The sequence below is a fragment of the Oryza sativa genome, chromosome 12 (genome assembly GCF_034140825.1).
Source record: "Oryza sativa Japonica Group chromosome 12, ASM3414082v1".
Lineage (NCBI taxonomy): Eukaryota > Viridiplantae > Streptophyta > Magnoliopsida > Poales > Poaceae > Oryza > Oryza sativa.
This window is the reverse complement of record NC_089046.1, coordinates 18,593,974-18,607,558: the sequence shown is the minus strand read 5'-3', so window position 1 is coordinate 18,607,558 and position 13,585 is coordinate 18,593,974. Positions and strand designations below refer to the sequence as shown.

The window sequence follows — 13,585 nt, the reverse complement described above, 5'->3', positions numbered from 1 at the left end:
CTATCTATTTACCTTCAAGATTGTTCACGTTAATGACTTGGTTAGTGCATGAACTTTGCAACCTGCAGGTGCTGTGTTCGAGCACAGATGAAAGCGTTAATATCAAATATATTAAGATGTGCGTGCCTATATTAATGCTTCTATAAAAGCATCTCGATATTTTGTAGAGATGCAATTTACACGTCTCTAGCAACGTCTTAAATAATATAGGTACGCGACATCTCTAGCAACGTCTTAAATAATATAGGTACGCGACAGTGCAAACGGAGACGTTCCTACGACGCTTTATAAAAGCGTCCCTACGACGCTTTATAAAAGCGTCCCAGTTATCTGTGGGAGACGAAATAAAACGTCTCTATCCTACAAATAAGATGTCTCTATTGGGTTGTTTTGTTATAAAGCGTCCCAGTTATCTATGGGAGACGTTTCGTCTCTAACCTACAAATAAGATGTCTCCATTGATTGGGTTGTTTTGTTGTAGTGGTATCTCACGGTGAAATTAGTAGAGAGTAAAAATGATCAAAATATCTCATCATTATTAAAATACTAACAGTGATAGATAGATAAAGTATATTAAAGAGATAAAACTTGTCATTTTATGTGCTGAGAATAGTTAGGATACTAGAAATTGTTCTTGTGGAACAAAATGTTGAGCCTTTTGCGAGCTTCACTTGTTGGGCCTGAACTCCATGCCCTCTATAACAAGACCACTCTTCTTGACATGGTCGTTCTCCTCGCGGAAGTCCACTATCACCTTCTTCTCACCGAGCAGCTTCTCGTCGGCAGCAAACTCGGCCAGCTTGAGCTCCATCCAGCCGTCTCCCCTGGCCACAGGATAGGCCACGCCGGCGGCCATTCCGCGCGCCGCTGCAGGGACGACGTCGACGCTGACCTTGCCGGTGGAGACGGTGATCTCGCCGTAGAGCCTGAGCGATGACCTCTGCGTCTGGCCACCTCTCAGGCCGACGGAGGTGCCCGTCAGCTTGTACACCAGGTACACCGCGTAGCGAGTACCCGGCGTCAGGTCCTCCGTTGCGATCTCCCCAATCACCGCCAGCCAGTACACGTTTAGGAGCTCCGCGCATTCGGCAAACCTTTGTACCAACAGAGGAAAAATAAAACACAAAAAATTAATATGTGCATGTTTTCAGGATTTGGAAATTAACAAGCCTTTGTATTTTACCAGCAGAGAAAACAAAACAAATTAATATACATGTGCCTGTTTCATGGATTTGGAAAATAGACCTTTGTTCCAACGGAGAAAATAAACCTTCCGTTTCAATTCATATTGTAAGTCATTTAACTTTTTTTAACTCAAAGTTTCTTTAATTTTGACCAAAGTTATAGAAAAAATTAGCAACATTTATGATACCAAATTAGTTCCGTTAAATTTAGCATCAAATATATTTTGATACAATGTTTGCTTTATATTAAAGGTATTATTATATTTTACTATAAACATAGGGCAAATTTAAAGTACTTTCAGTAAGAAAATAGTCAAAGACTTATAGTATGAAATGTAGAGATTTGAAAGTTTGCTCAGTATGGAAACCTTACCTAGAATCGGGGAGGGTGATCCATTTCCAGTGCTCGGGGCTTTCTCCCCATGTAACCTTTAATAATCTCGATGATAGCATGTAGCACTTGGCGTTGCTTGTAGCATCCAACCAAAAACTCTACATGCGTTCGTCAACCAATATAAAAATTTGGATTGTTCGGTACCAAGTATAATCCACAGTAGATTCTGTAAATGTCTGTCAGTACTACTCCCTCCGTTTTACAATATAATAATTTCTAGTATTGTCTATATTTATATAAATGTTAATAAATCAATTTATTAATATTTATTTGGGCTTTTGTTTCTTCATTTACCTTATCAGCTGGTCTCCTGTCCCCTGGCTGAGAAGGCCCAGGTTGCAATTGCAACGCTTTGGACTCCTCACCTCGAATTGTTCGCGGTTCGGGTGAAGTTACAGCCATTCGCTTTATGCTCTCCATCAACCTGGATAGCGAGCTTATCTGCCACGGAAGCAAAATAAAATCTAATCACAGAACCATTCGAAGTAAATGATCGGCAATGAAAGAGCCTGTTGTTAGTTTTTTTGTCTTTCTCTGTTTTCAGTTAAGACATCCCTTTCCCTTATTTGCCTGTGTCTATGCTTGGTACTCCCAGTGAATTACATTAATTAGACTCAACAAATTCCTCTCGCGAATTATTCCAGAGTTATGAAATGAGTTTTGTCATTAGTCTATGTTTAATCAGTGTCCAAACATCTGATGTGACAGGTACTAAAGATTAGTCCCCCATCCAAACAGCCCTAAGCGTAGCCATGAGTTTCCGTGTCCAACTTTTATCATCCGTCTTATTTAAAAAAATTTATGATTAGTATTTTTATTGTTATTAGATTATAAAACATGAATAGTATTTTATACTTGACTTATGCTTTTTATTTTTTTAAAAAAAATAAATAAGACGAACGATTAAAGTTATATGTGGAAACTAATGGTTACGTTTATTTTGGTACAGAGGGAGTACTTATATTCAGCCAAACATTCGGGCTCACGGTAATTACTTTTCAGTATACTCGTCATCATCTAAAGCTTTTTGGATGTACTTGGTGAATCTTTGAATGAAAGATGTACTGTTCAAGCGACATGATAGTATATATGCATACTAGATGAAATCCCTTACGCTGTTGCGAAATTTACTATGATAAAAATGAGTAAAAAAAAAAGTGTGAGATAGTTTAAACAACATAATCTTAAATAAACATAAGTTTACGTAAGTTAATGTGAATTAAATTTAAATAGTATATAGAATGATGATCCAAATATAAAAGTAAGATGATGTTACTTTATGAGGAAACAAAAGAAGATAATTTAGACCATACATCTAAGTGCTAAAAAAATTGAGATAATATAACTCAATGAGAGAAGAAAAGAAAAGAGATAATTTGAACCATAAATTAATCATCTAAGGACTAAAAATAATTGATGTGCTATGACTTAATGAGAAAAGAAAAATATCATAAACTAAATAAGGATGAACTATATAGGTATATAGGATATTATAGAAAAATAATGGAGAGAAATACTGAAACATTATGCGAATTATGTAAGATGATTTGACAAGTTTACATTTTAAATCTCTAAAACTATTAGATTAATAAATTATAATAATATAGCATGCATGTTGCATGATGTTTAAATGTTGTTATCCTTAGTATGTAGTAATAATATCTTGGGGGTTTGCAATGAAAACTCGGTATATCGACTATAATTATTATAATTATTAGTTGATGATGATATGATATGTTTGCATGTTAAATTTTAGGAATTAGTGATCTATAAAATAATTTTATAGTAAGAGATGATTTATTTATACCCAATCTACAACTGGAGTAACTGGGACGATAGACCAATTCCCTGCTTCCTCTTTCTCAAGCCGACGAAGGATATCCCCTGTGGTTGGCCTCTTATCTGGTTTACCCGCTATGCATGTCTCTGATATCTCAATGCACGCTTCTATTATTTGCCGGTAACGCATTTCGATTGGCGTCTGCCTCATCTTTGATGAATCCTGTTCCAACCTATGCCTCCAGATTTCTAGTACCTGACAAGCAATTCAATTTCATTAGCAAAAAGTTACACACGTAGTAGTATTAACTCAAACAATCTAAAATGTAGTACTGATTATTAATTATTTCTTCTTGAATATACATTTTCTGTCGTTGTTCCTTCATTATTAGGACCCATCACCATCTCTCTGATTATCAAACCCAAGCTGTATATATCTGACTTGACTGTGATATCTCCATTAACTAAGTATTCGGGTGCCATGTATCTCCTGCATCAATGGACACCTGTAATCTCAGGTCCAAGGAAAGCGGATCCACGGGAAAACTCATTTGCAAAGATATATGAAACTCTCTCTCTCTCTCTCTCTCTCTCTCTCTCTCTCTATATATATATATATATATATATATATATATATATATATATATATGGGACTACATAGTGCCCGGACTCCAAGGTATATGAAACACACAAATTCTCTTAAATTTTTTAAAATTTTCAAATTGTGAGTATATACCTAGATATAAGAATTTGATTCATACCTATACCTATCAACGAAAACAACTCAAACTCAACTTTATATTCACAATTCATTATTACATACCTAACTAATAATATGTTTGGATGTTATATACCTAGAACTAAAATCTAACAAAAATTGTTCAAACTCAGTTCAAACTTGTTTGAACTTGTTAGTAAGGAAGTTAATATTCATACCTAAACATATAAAAAAAATTCAAACTCATTTAAATTAGGTATATATTCAATTTGAATTTTAGAGCCCGTGCACCGTGCACCATGGAGCCTGAGTTAATTTTACTCTCTCTATATATATATGTGTATATATATACATATGTATACATGTATACGTATATACGTATGTATATATATACGTGTATACATATACATGTATACATATGTATATAAACACACATATATATATATACACACACACATACTTGACTAACCTTGTTCCAAAAATTCTCTCAGTGACCATGCGGCTTTTTTCTTCACTCAAGAGCCTTGACAAACCAAAATCCGCAATTTTAGGCACCATACTGTCATCGAGCAGTACGTTATCTGGTTTGAGATCTAGATGAATTATCTTCCTCTCATGCAGATAGTGCAAACCCAGGCAAATACCTTTGATTATTTGGTAACAAATCTGCCATTGAAGCACACAAGATCCGGCTGTACGACAAATAAATAGTACATCATAGCCTTGTAGTATAAATTGCAAAATTATTCATAATGCCTTTTATTTTGGCACACCATTGCCATGCACTTCGAATATATGACCATTACAATATATAGTGGTGGCTGGCCATGTAGATACCATAATTTTGCCCGCAACTCAAATTTGGAGTTAATTATATTTGCACAATTTTAGGTCAACAAACCTCTTATTACTATGTTGTATTTACCGATACACTAGTGGTTTTCTATTACTTTTTCCACAATGTAAATATTTTTACTCAGAATGAACATCATAAATGGAGCAAATGGATCACATATAGTTATACCAGTATCAAGATGACTGCGAAGGCTTCCATTACGTAGATACTCGAAGCAAAGCAACTTTTCTTTCGAATCCACAAACATATTTTCCCTTCCTTTTCGTACCACATTTGTAGATGTTTCAGCACAGTACCCAACAAACCATACTATATTGCAGTGCCTAATCCTCATGAGACAATCAACCTCGCGTTGAAATGGTTCGTCTTTAATTGCATGAAATGAGTAAAGCTTCTTCACCGCAACAAGCTCATCTCCAAGCACTCCCTGTGAATTTTCAACTCTATATGTTAATTGCTACACCATACCAGGTCAAACATGACGGTCTCATCAACTCGTCATCTCTAACGGGTTCGGTGTTCGTCAGAGTTAAAGTGACCAGTGATGACAAAATACCATCTTTGATGGGTGAACACCCATCACAGGTGAGTCATCTCTGACGAGTAGTAACTTTCAACCCATCAGTGTTGAGTCATCTCTGACGTGTCACAACTTCTCACCCGTCACTGATGACTCATCTCTGATGGGTAGTAACTTACGAACCATCATTGATGTTAAATCACGAGTCATGATTTTGAACTTTAAATGCGCATTCAAAAAAAATTAAAAAAATTTGAATTTCACTAGCTATCCATTCTATACATGATGACATGTCACTACCCACAATTCCACATTTTTTTAGAAACGTAGATATGCTTGCATTTGTTGTGTTTAGTACTCAAGACCTCCCTCTCTAAAAAGAGCACCCTTACAAACTCATCAACTATAGAGCACATGTTGATTTGATTTCTCTTTCAATATTATTGTTTTAGTTATTCCTCTCCAAAGCATGTAACATATATTTAACACTCTAAATGATTTCAAATGAAAACATCATCAACTAAAATGTTTTAGATCTCATCGTGTTTAATATTATATATGGAATATCTTCGTCTGAGATCATTTGAAGAATTTAAAATTTTGTTTTTCAAAATAGATCTCACCTTAGGGCATGTAAACTATCCCAAATAAAACTATTGTCAATTATAATGTTGTAGATCTGGTTGAGCTCTACGACGACTTTGATCCATACCATGTTTTCATCCGAGGTCATTTGAAAAAGTCAATTTTTCATTTTTAAAAATAGATCTCATCACTTTAATGCATATTTGGGGATGTATACGATCTCTAATGAAAATATTGTCAGTTATAAAGTTATATTGAGATCTACAACTTTTATATAGGGCATTTCTCCAACCGAGGTTTTTTAGAAAATTCGAAATTTGGAACTTTTACTCATTAGTGAATTTTTTATCCGTGAATTTTTTAAAAAATGAGTGATCTCATCTATGATGGTTCATAACATTATCTATGATGTCATAGATGACATAGATCATTTTGTGACGGGTTACAATTATGGCCCGTCACAGATGACCTGACATGTGTGACGGGTCCTCCCCGGTAGCCATATCTTAAACGAGATACTTTTTGGCCCACCAAAGATGACTCATCTATGACGAGCCATGTTAATCCATCATAGACAATCGTAATAATTTCTAAGTCAATTTCTGTTTTTCCTGAAATTTTTCAGCCCGTGTTCTCATGAATTATCATGTGACTTTGGAGGACCCTCCAATCAGTATAAAAATATGGTATACTGGTTCAGTTGTACGGTTCCAGTTGGACATTTATATATTCAGTTGGTAAGGTAACATGGACTTCCTGTTCGAAATTAGCAAGATGGTAGGTTTTGAAATGCTCCTATAACTGATAAAATCAAGAATTAGTCAGACATACCTTATAAACTATTCCGAAGCCACCACTTCCAATAATCTGCTCTTCCGAGAAGTCATTTGTGATGCTTTGCAGTACTGATAGCTTAATAGGCAATGGGTCTCCTATGTCATCGAATAGCAAATCTTCTAGAGTGTTGCACTGTTTACCTTGCGTTGCCATTTATTACCTGCCTCTACCATTTGAGAGCAAAATCAAAATGCTTCTTTTATAAGACTATAAATATAAAAAATGATTATAATTTGTAGTGACAAAATTGTGGCCTACCAGGAAGATGTATCAAAATCAACCCAATCTCTAAGGTCACAAATGACAAAAAGATCACTGCCTTGAGCACTTATTTCCGAACAGCTCTGTTAACAATTTTTAAATTTATGATGTTACATAAGTATTACTGATGCAACAAAAATATTTGAACAACCTGGAAATATTTGTCATTGCATCATTTAGAAATAGTAAAATACTACTCCCTTCCTGTCCAATTCTGTATGGAGATAATTATACTATTCATGGAGCATAATGCAGAAATCAGTGCAAGAATGAATTCGCCATGGTTATCCATGGTGGGACATTCATCTTGGATTATAGAACAGCTAGAATCCTTGTAGCATCAATTTTTGTTTTTTTTTTCTTTTCTGCTTTTCAGTTCCTTGACTCCTCCGAACTCTGTTTTTATTTCAACTTATTAATAATATAAAACTAGTAGGATTTCACTGAACTCTGTTCTTATTTGTTTAAACGTATTAATATATACTCAGTAGGAATTGATCTATTGTTTCATAAAGAGTAAAATACATAGCCGATACTTAAAGTTGAGCGCGGGTGTCACTTAGGTTTATAATATTGTAAATTGCACATATATGTCCACCATCTTGTTTAAGTGACTTATTGAGGTCCAAACCCCACTTTACCGGCTCTGACTGCCGACGTGGCACGCCACACAAGCACCAATTTTACAAACAAGCCCCTCCGCAACAGTAGTGCCATGGACAGCACAAAAATCCCCAAATCCTTCGTTGTAGTCATGCCGCGCCACCGCCGCTACCGACGGTGCCGCGAGCGCCAGTAGCAAGCAACACACTAGCACGACACACACGCGCGAGTGGCTGCGGCTGGTAGAGCAGCGGTGGGCGAGAGCACGGGGGCAGGCATCACGGCAACGCCGGGATCCATAACATCGCGGCAGCGTCGGGATCCTGCTGCCACGCCGCCCCTCACTAGCTCACCAGCACGACGGCATTGAGAATGGCGACGGAGGAGTGGAGGACGACGACGAGGACGACGCTCGGGCGCTAGTAGCGGCAGCGGAGGCGGAGGTTGCTCGGGCGGCCGTCGGCGGAGCAGAGAAGGAGGTAGCGCGAGCGGCCAGTGGGAGAGGCGGGGCTCGCTCGGGCGCCGGTGGCGCGCTTGTGTAGTCGGCAGCGGAGGCGGAGGCAAAGGCATGTAGCCGCGCGCGGGGGCGGGCCAGCAGTCGGCCCACACGGTGCGGCAATGGCGGAGAAGCGGAAGCATCGGCGAGGCGGGCGTGGCGGAGAGGCGCAGCACCCAGCGCACGTCACTGGGGCCGACGTCGGCCACCGGATCTCCCTGCCACCGACGCCTCCTCTCTCACTGCTCACCACCGACGCCTCCTCTCCCGCCCCCACCGACGCCTCCTCTCTCGCCGCTCGCCACCGACGCCTCCTCTCCCACCCGACACCGACGCCTCCTCTCTTGCCGCCCGCCATCAACGCCATCCTCCGCACCCCCAGGTTGAAGACGACAGCGACGAGCTAGGCGCGGTGGCAGCGATGGAGTCTCGTAGCCTCGGAGCGGAAGGGCAGAGTCAGCGACGCCACGTGGGAGGGCAGCGGGGCCGTCCCCGTGCGCCGCCGTCCGATGCCCGCCCCTCCACGTCGCCGTTCGCCGCTCGCCACCGACGCGTGAGAGAGAGATTTAGGAAGAGGGGAAGCAAAATGGGGGGCAAAATGCAAATATGTTGTCACGCTGGATCGCCACGTAAGCCAGTCAACCCGGTCAAAGGTCCTTTGGACTTCAATGAGTCACTTAAACAAGATGGTTGATCTAGATGTGCAATTTACAAGATTGTGGACCTAAGTGACACCCGCGCTCAACTTTAAGGACCGGCCGTGTATTTTACTCTTTCATAAAAATAAAGAATCCAATTCTGCCATCTTTAAGTATATCGCGAAACCCACTGCATATTCATCTTATGGAAATATGGAAGTTCTCTAATATGATTCAAAAGGATGGTACATGTAATACTGCATAACACACACATCTTAGCAGTAAAGCTATGAGCTGATTCAATAACTTCATCAGATTAGACAACCACACTTTCCTGATACCTAACCCAACTACTTTGACTGAGAAACATGTGAATATATAAGTTCCCCTTCTTGGATCACGTACAATAACAAATCAGGAACACTTCTATGGCTGTGTTTATGGCTGTGTTTAGATTCAAAATTTTTTCTTTAAACTTTCAACATTTCCGTCATATCAAATGTTTGGACATATATATGGAGCACTAAATGTGGACGAAAAAAACCAATTGCACAGTTTGCATGTAAATCGCGAGATGAATCTTTTGAGCCTAATTACGCCATGATTTGACAATATGATGCAACAGTAAACATTTGCTAATAACGGATTAATTAGGCTTAAAAAATTTATCTCGCAGTTTATGGGCGGAATCTGTAATTTATTTTGTTATTAATGTACGTTTAATACTTCAAATATGTGTCCGTATACTTAAAAAAAATTTGGCACACGAATTAAACACAGCCTATGTTCATTACAAAAGGAACAAGCCTGGAGGCTAGAGGGTTGCTCGATCATTAACTGAACGACATGCAAGAACACACGAACAAACGCAGAAAAACTCAAATTAATGATAGACGACATGGGAGCCAAATTATCACATGGTATAACAGCCGAGATGAATACAAAACAAAAATAGGTGGCATTCACAAAGTGAAGAAAATTAAAGAAAATATTAAATATTGCTTGGCATTTTCTAATTTGCAGAAGAGAAGTTGTGTGTCGTATAAAATCTGAGAAAAGCTTTCTCAGATGTAGGGAATGTTTGCCGCATAAAATTAGTAAGCGTCACTAGCGAGAGAGAGAGAGAGAGAGAGAAAAGGTAAGCAGGAGCTGAACTAGGATCAACTAACCTTCTATGGTGAAGCAAGTGTAGAAAGGAAGTGGCGATCTTGGATTTTTGGGCGCAATTTATGCTGGGATCAAGCATGGGAGAGCCATATAAATTAATATCACTTGGGGAGTACTACCGAGTCTACGACCGGGTCATGTCCAGCTATACCATGAACAATTATAAGGCGCGAAATCAGTCGTCTTTTCAATTGATTCTTTTTTTTCTAATTGATTCATATGACTAAAATGACATGACTTTAGATTTGCGTGTCCATTGTACCAATGCACACCCATCACCCATGTGGTATCAGACAAACATTGTCAGATATACGGAGTCAAACTTGGCGACATAGGTCGCCTCTTGGCCTACCACACATGCATGCATGAGACCAAAAGTTAAGCTCGTGGATTGCAGCGATTTGTAGTTATGAAAATGACAACTAGGAAACTAAAGAATCATCCATCCCCACCCGGAAAGGGAGAGGAGTGAGGTTGTGTACTATTGAAAATTTAATCTTGCGTGTGTGGACTGACTTGCTGAAGATTAAACAAAATACTCCTTTCGTCAAATAAAAAAACTCAACTTAGACGAGGATGTGATCCCTCCTAACATAACAAATCTAGATAACCATTTATCTAAATTCGTTGTATTAAGAGAGGGTTAACCCTTGTAGATTAAGTTTTTTAGATGGAGAAAGTATATTTGAAAGGGATGTCTTTTGAGGTTGTTAAGAGTCACAATATCGATTCCTGCTAGCGGCTTCGTTCGTGAACTGAGATTTTAATTGGCACAGAAACCAGAGCAAGCAATTAACACATGATTAATTAATAATTAATTATTATAAATTTGAAAAATAGGTTCATTTGATTTTTAAAGAAACTTTTATATATTCTTTTTATCAAAAATACAATATCTAGAAGTTTGGAAAGTGTGCTAATGGAAAAAGAGAAAGTTGAAGTTTAAAGTTGGAGTTTAAAACAAACGGAAAGAAATAACTACTAGTAGAACTTTAGCAAATCTGAAATGACCAAATAAAATTTTGTGGCTCTTTCACCTTACACAATCGACACATCACCTCCTGTAGCACTGGCGGACCCAGAAAAAAATCATAGCCATGGCGAAGACAAAAAGAGTCAACTAACAACATCTCAATCCAACCCAATGAAACAACAAAGACAGCCAACATGGCAATTACAAAAATAGGTAGATATATACTTCAAGTACTAGTTCCACATATCTGTATTAGTGAAAAGTAAATTCCAAGATTGGTATATATGTCCTCTTTTATAGCAGAGTTAGCACTTGCGTCTAGTATCAACTCCTCCTTGGCACCCGCCGGTGGCACCGTTTCCATGATCTCGGTCGCGGTTTGCACCGTTGTAGCCTCCATTGTTCCCGTGGTCATGGTTGCCATTGTGCCTGCTCTGTTAGCCGCCACGTCCTCGATTGGCCATATTGACTGTCGCTTCGGTGGTTTGTCGACGGGCCAGGCACTGCTCAAAGCCAAGCCACTAGGAGTATGCCTCTCCCAGAAATTAATCATCGGTTCGGTTTTACTGACAATGGATGAGATGACCGGCTCAAAGTTGTCGTCGAGCTAGCAATGAAATAGGAGATGAGATCTTCATCGTCGACAACCTTCTTGACAGCGGCGGTCATCTCATCACTAAGCACCCTCATCTTTGCGATAGTCAGCGACGGATAGATCTAGATCGCCCTTCTTGGTGTTGAAGAGAGCGATTCTAGTGTTGATGAAGCACGCTATTATCACCGAGGAGTACATCTCCTCAAGCATCCTGCACGCCTCTGCAGCAGGGTTGGAAATTTCGGACCAAAATTTCCGAAATTTCGATCATTTCAGTCCACTCCAATACGATATTAGTTCGTCCGAAATTTTTCAATTTTTCAATTTTTTCATGAATTTGGATAATATTTGTTCAAATTCAACTAAATTTTGCTCAAAATTTGGGACCAAAATTTCCGAAATTTCGGGATTTCGGTGACCCCCTATCAAAAGTCCCAAACCGAGAAAGTGAACCTTGCTCTGCAGAGGTGCTGCATGTGGCTACCTGTGCCAGGATTTGCTTACCAGTTGCCACCCATTCTTCATAGACTGGATTTGGGTCCCCGGACCTCTGTCCTTAATTAGCTCGTTGTCACCTTGCTTCGTGATTATAGCAGTCGGAGCTGCCGTCGTGCCGGTGAGGTGCCCTTCAAGATGGGCTCCTCGCACCAATCCCAGAATCTACGCTTTCCTTACCGCGTGATTGGTCTTGGAGAGTTTCTCCAAGATCGTGCTTCCACCGAGCGGATTGCTGGCCGTCGCCTTGGATGAACTCCCCATGAGTTCGAGCAGATGCGATTTTAGTGGGGCTCTGATACCATATGAAGCACCAGAGGTGCAGAAGTGTTGAACCCTCTTGGGCCGCACCTTTGTTCATATATTGGTGATAATAACCATCACTGTGGTTTACAAGATAGTGCAGGTTGTTGGATAGATAATATCTATTCTGTTACAACAGATTATATCTGAACCTATCTATCCATTCAACGATGCACCGCATACATCATATATCATCTATCTATCTATCTTCTATCTATCTATTATATTATATTATATTATATTATATTATATACTAAAAGTCCATTAAACTTCCTAGAAACGCTCTCAAACCGCCACGTGACGTTCCTATAAATACTCCTAGACCGCCACATGGCACTGTTAAATCTCACCGTCGATTTTCATTTAAATTGGTGGACCCAATACTTTAGACTATTAGATTAGATGTGTTATTTTTTTTTAAAAAAAAAGAATACTTTCGCATCTATACTGTGGGCCGGACAAAGAAACAAAACGTAAGTTATCTTTGTACGTACGTACGTACATACGGAGAAGAAACAATGAATCTTATCTCCTCTTCAATGGAAGAAAAGAAAACATGTACCGACTTACGATAAAAGCGATTAATAAGTAAAAAAAACATACGTAAAGCAGGTACGTAGTGCCACTGAAAAACTCGATGCTCCATAAAATATGATATTACACTATTTTAAAATAAAATATATTACTCTATAAAGTTATGCAAATATACATAGCTAAACTAGATCGTTTACAATATAAAAATAAAATATCCTATGAATACTCTTTAAACATCCTATCTATAAATTATTTTAAAATCATATATCTAATTTGTGATCCAGTCGGATCCTCTAATTAAATAAAATATTGATGTCTATGTTCATAAATACATCATTATATATGAGGTCAACATATAATAAATAATGTTATAATAATAATCAGAAAAATAATGAATTACCTCTTAAACTATTACGGTCGACCGAATTACCCCTATAAACCCGAAAACCGGACATCTTTCACCCTCAACTATTAATACCGGATGAATTACGTCCCCCCCCAATGCGGAGTGGTTTTTCGTCCTACGTGTCAATTTAGTTAGCATTTTCTTAAAAAATGGTAGGACCCATATATCATATCTCTTCCTAACCCCTTCATCATCTCTCTCTTTCTTCTCCCTCCACATATCAATCGGCAAGGCTAGGGGC

General features: G+C 38.7%; 1 protein-coding gene and 1 non-coding gene across 2 annotated transcripts; both read right to left on the bottom strand.

Annotated features, from left to right (window-relative positions):
* Nucleotides 1-516: 516 nt before the first annotated feature.
* On the bottom strand, nucleotides 517-10,170 carry LOC4352236 (probable serine/threonine-protein kinase PBL19). Its single transcript, XM_015763546.3, has 9 exons — nucleotides 10,041-10,170; nucleotides 6,868-7,039; nucleotides 5,100-5,358; nucleotides 4,545-4,767; nucleotides 3,721-3,847; nucleotides 3,386-3,613; nucleotides 1,873-2,019; nucleotides 1,558-1,676; nucleotides 517-1,094 (listed from the first exon to the last, which is right to left on the bottom strand). Exons 2-9 carry the CDS (start codon nucleotides 7,024-7,026, stop codon nucleotides 668-670), a joined length of 1,689 nt encoding a protein of 562 aa, XP_015619032.1. The 5' UTR covers nucleotides 7,027-7,039; nucleotides 10,041-10,170; the 3' UTR covers nucleotides 517-667.
* Nucleotides 10,171-11,516: 1,346 nt separating this feature from the next.
* On the bottom strand, nucleotides 11,517-11,659 carry LOC112937529 (small nucleolar RNA Z247). The gene has a single exon (XR_003240194.1). It is a non-coding gene; the product is annotated as a small nucleolar RNA Z247 (small nucleolar RNA).
* Between the last annotated feature and the right edge of the window lie 1,926 nt (nucleotides 11,660-13,585).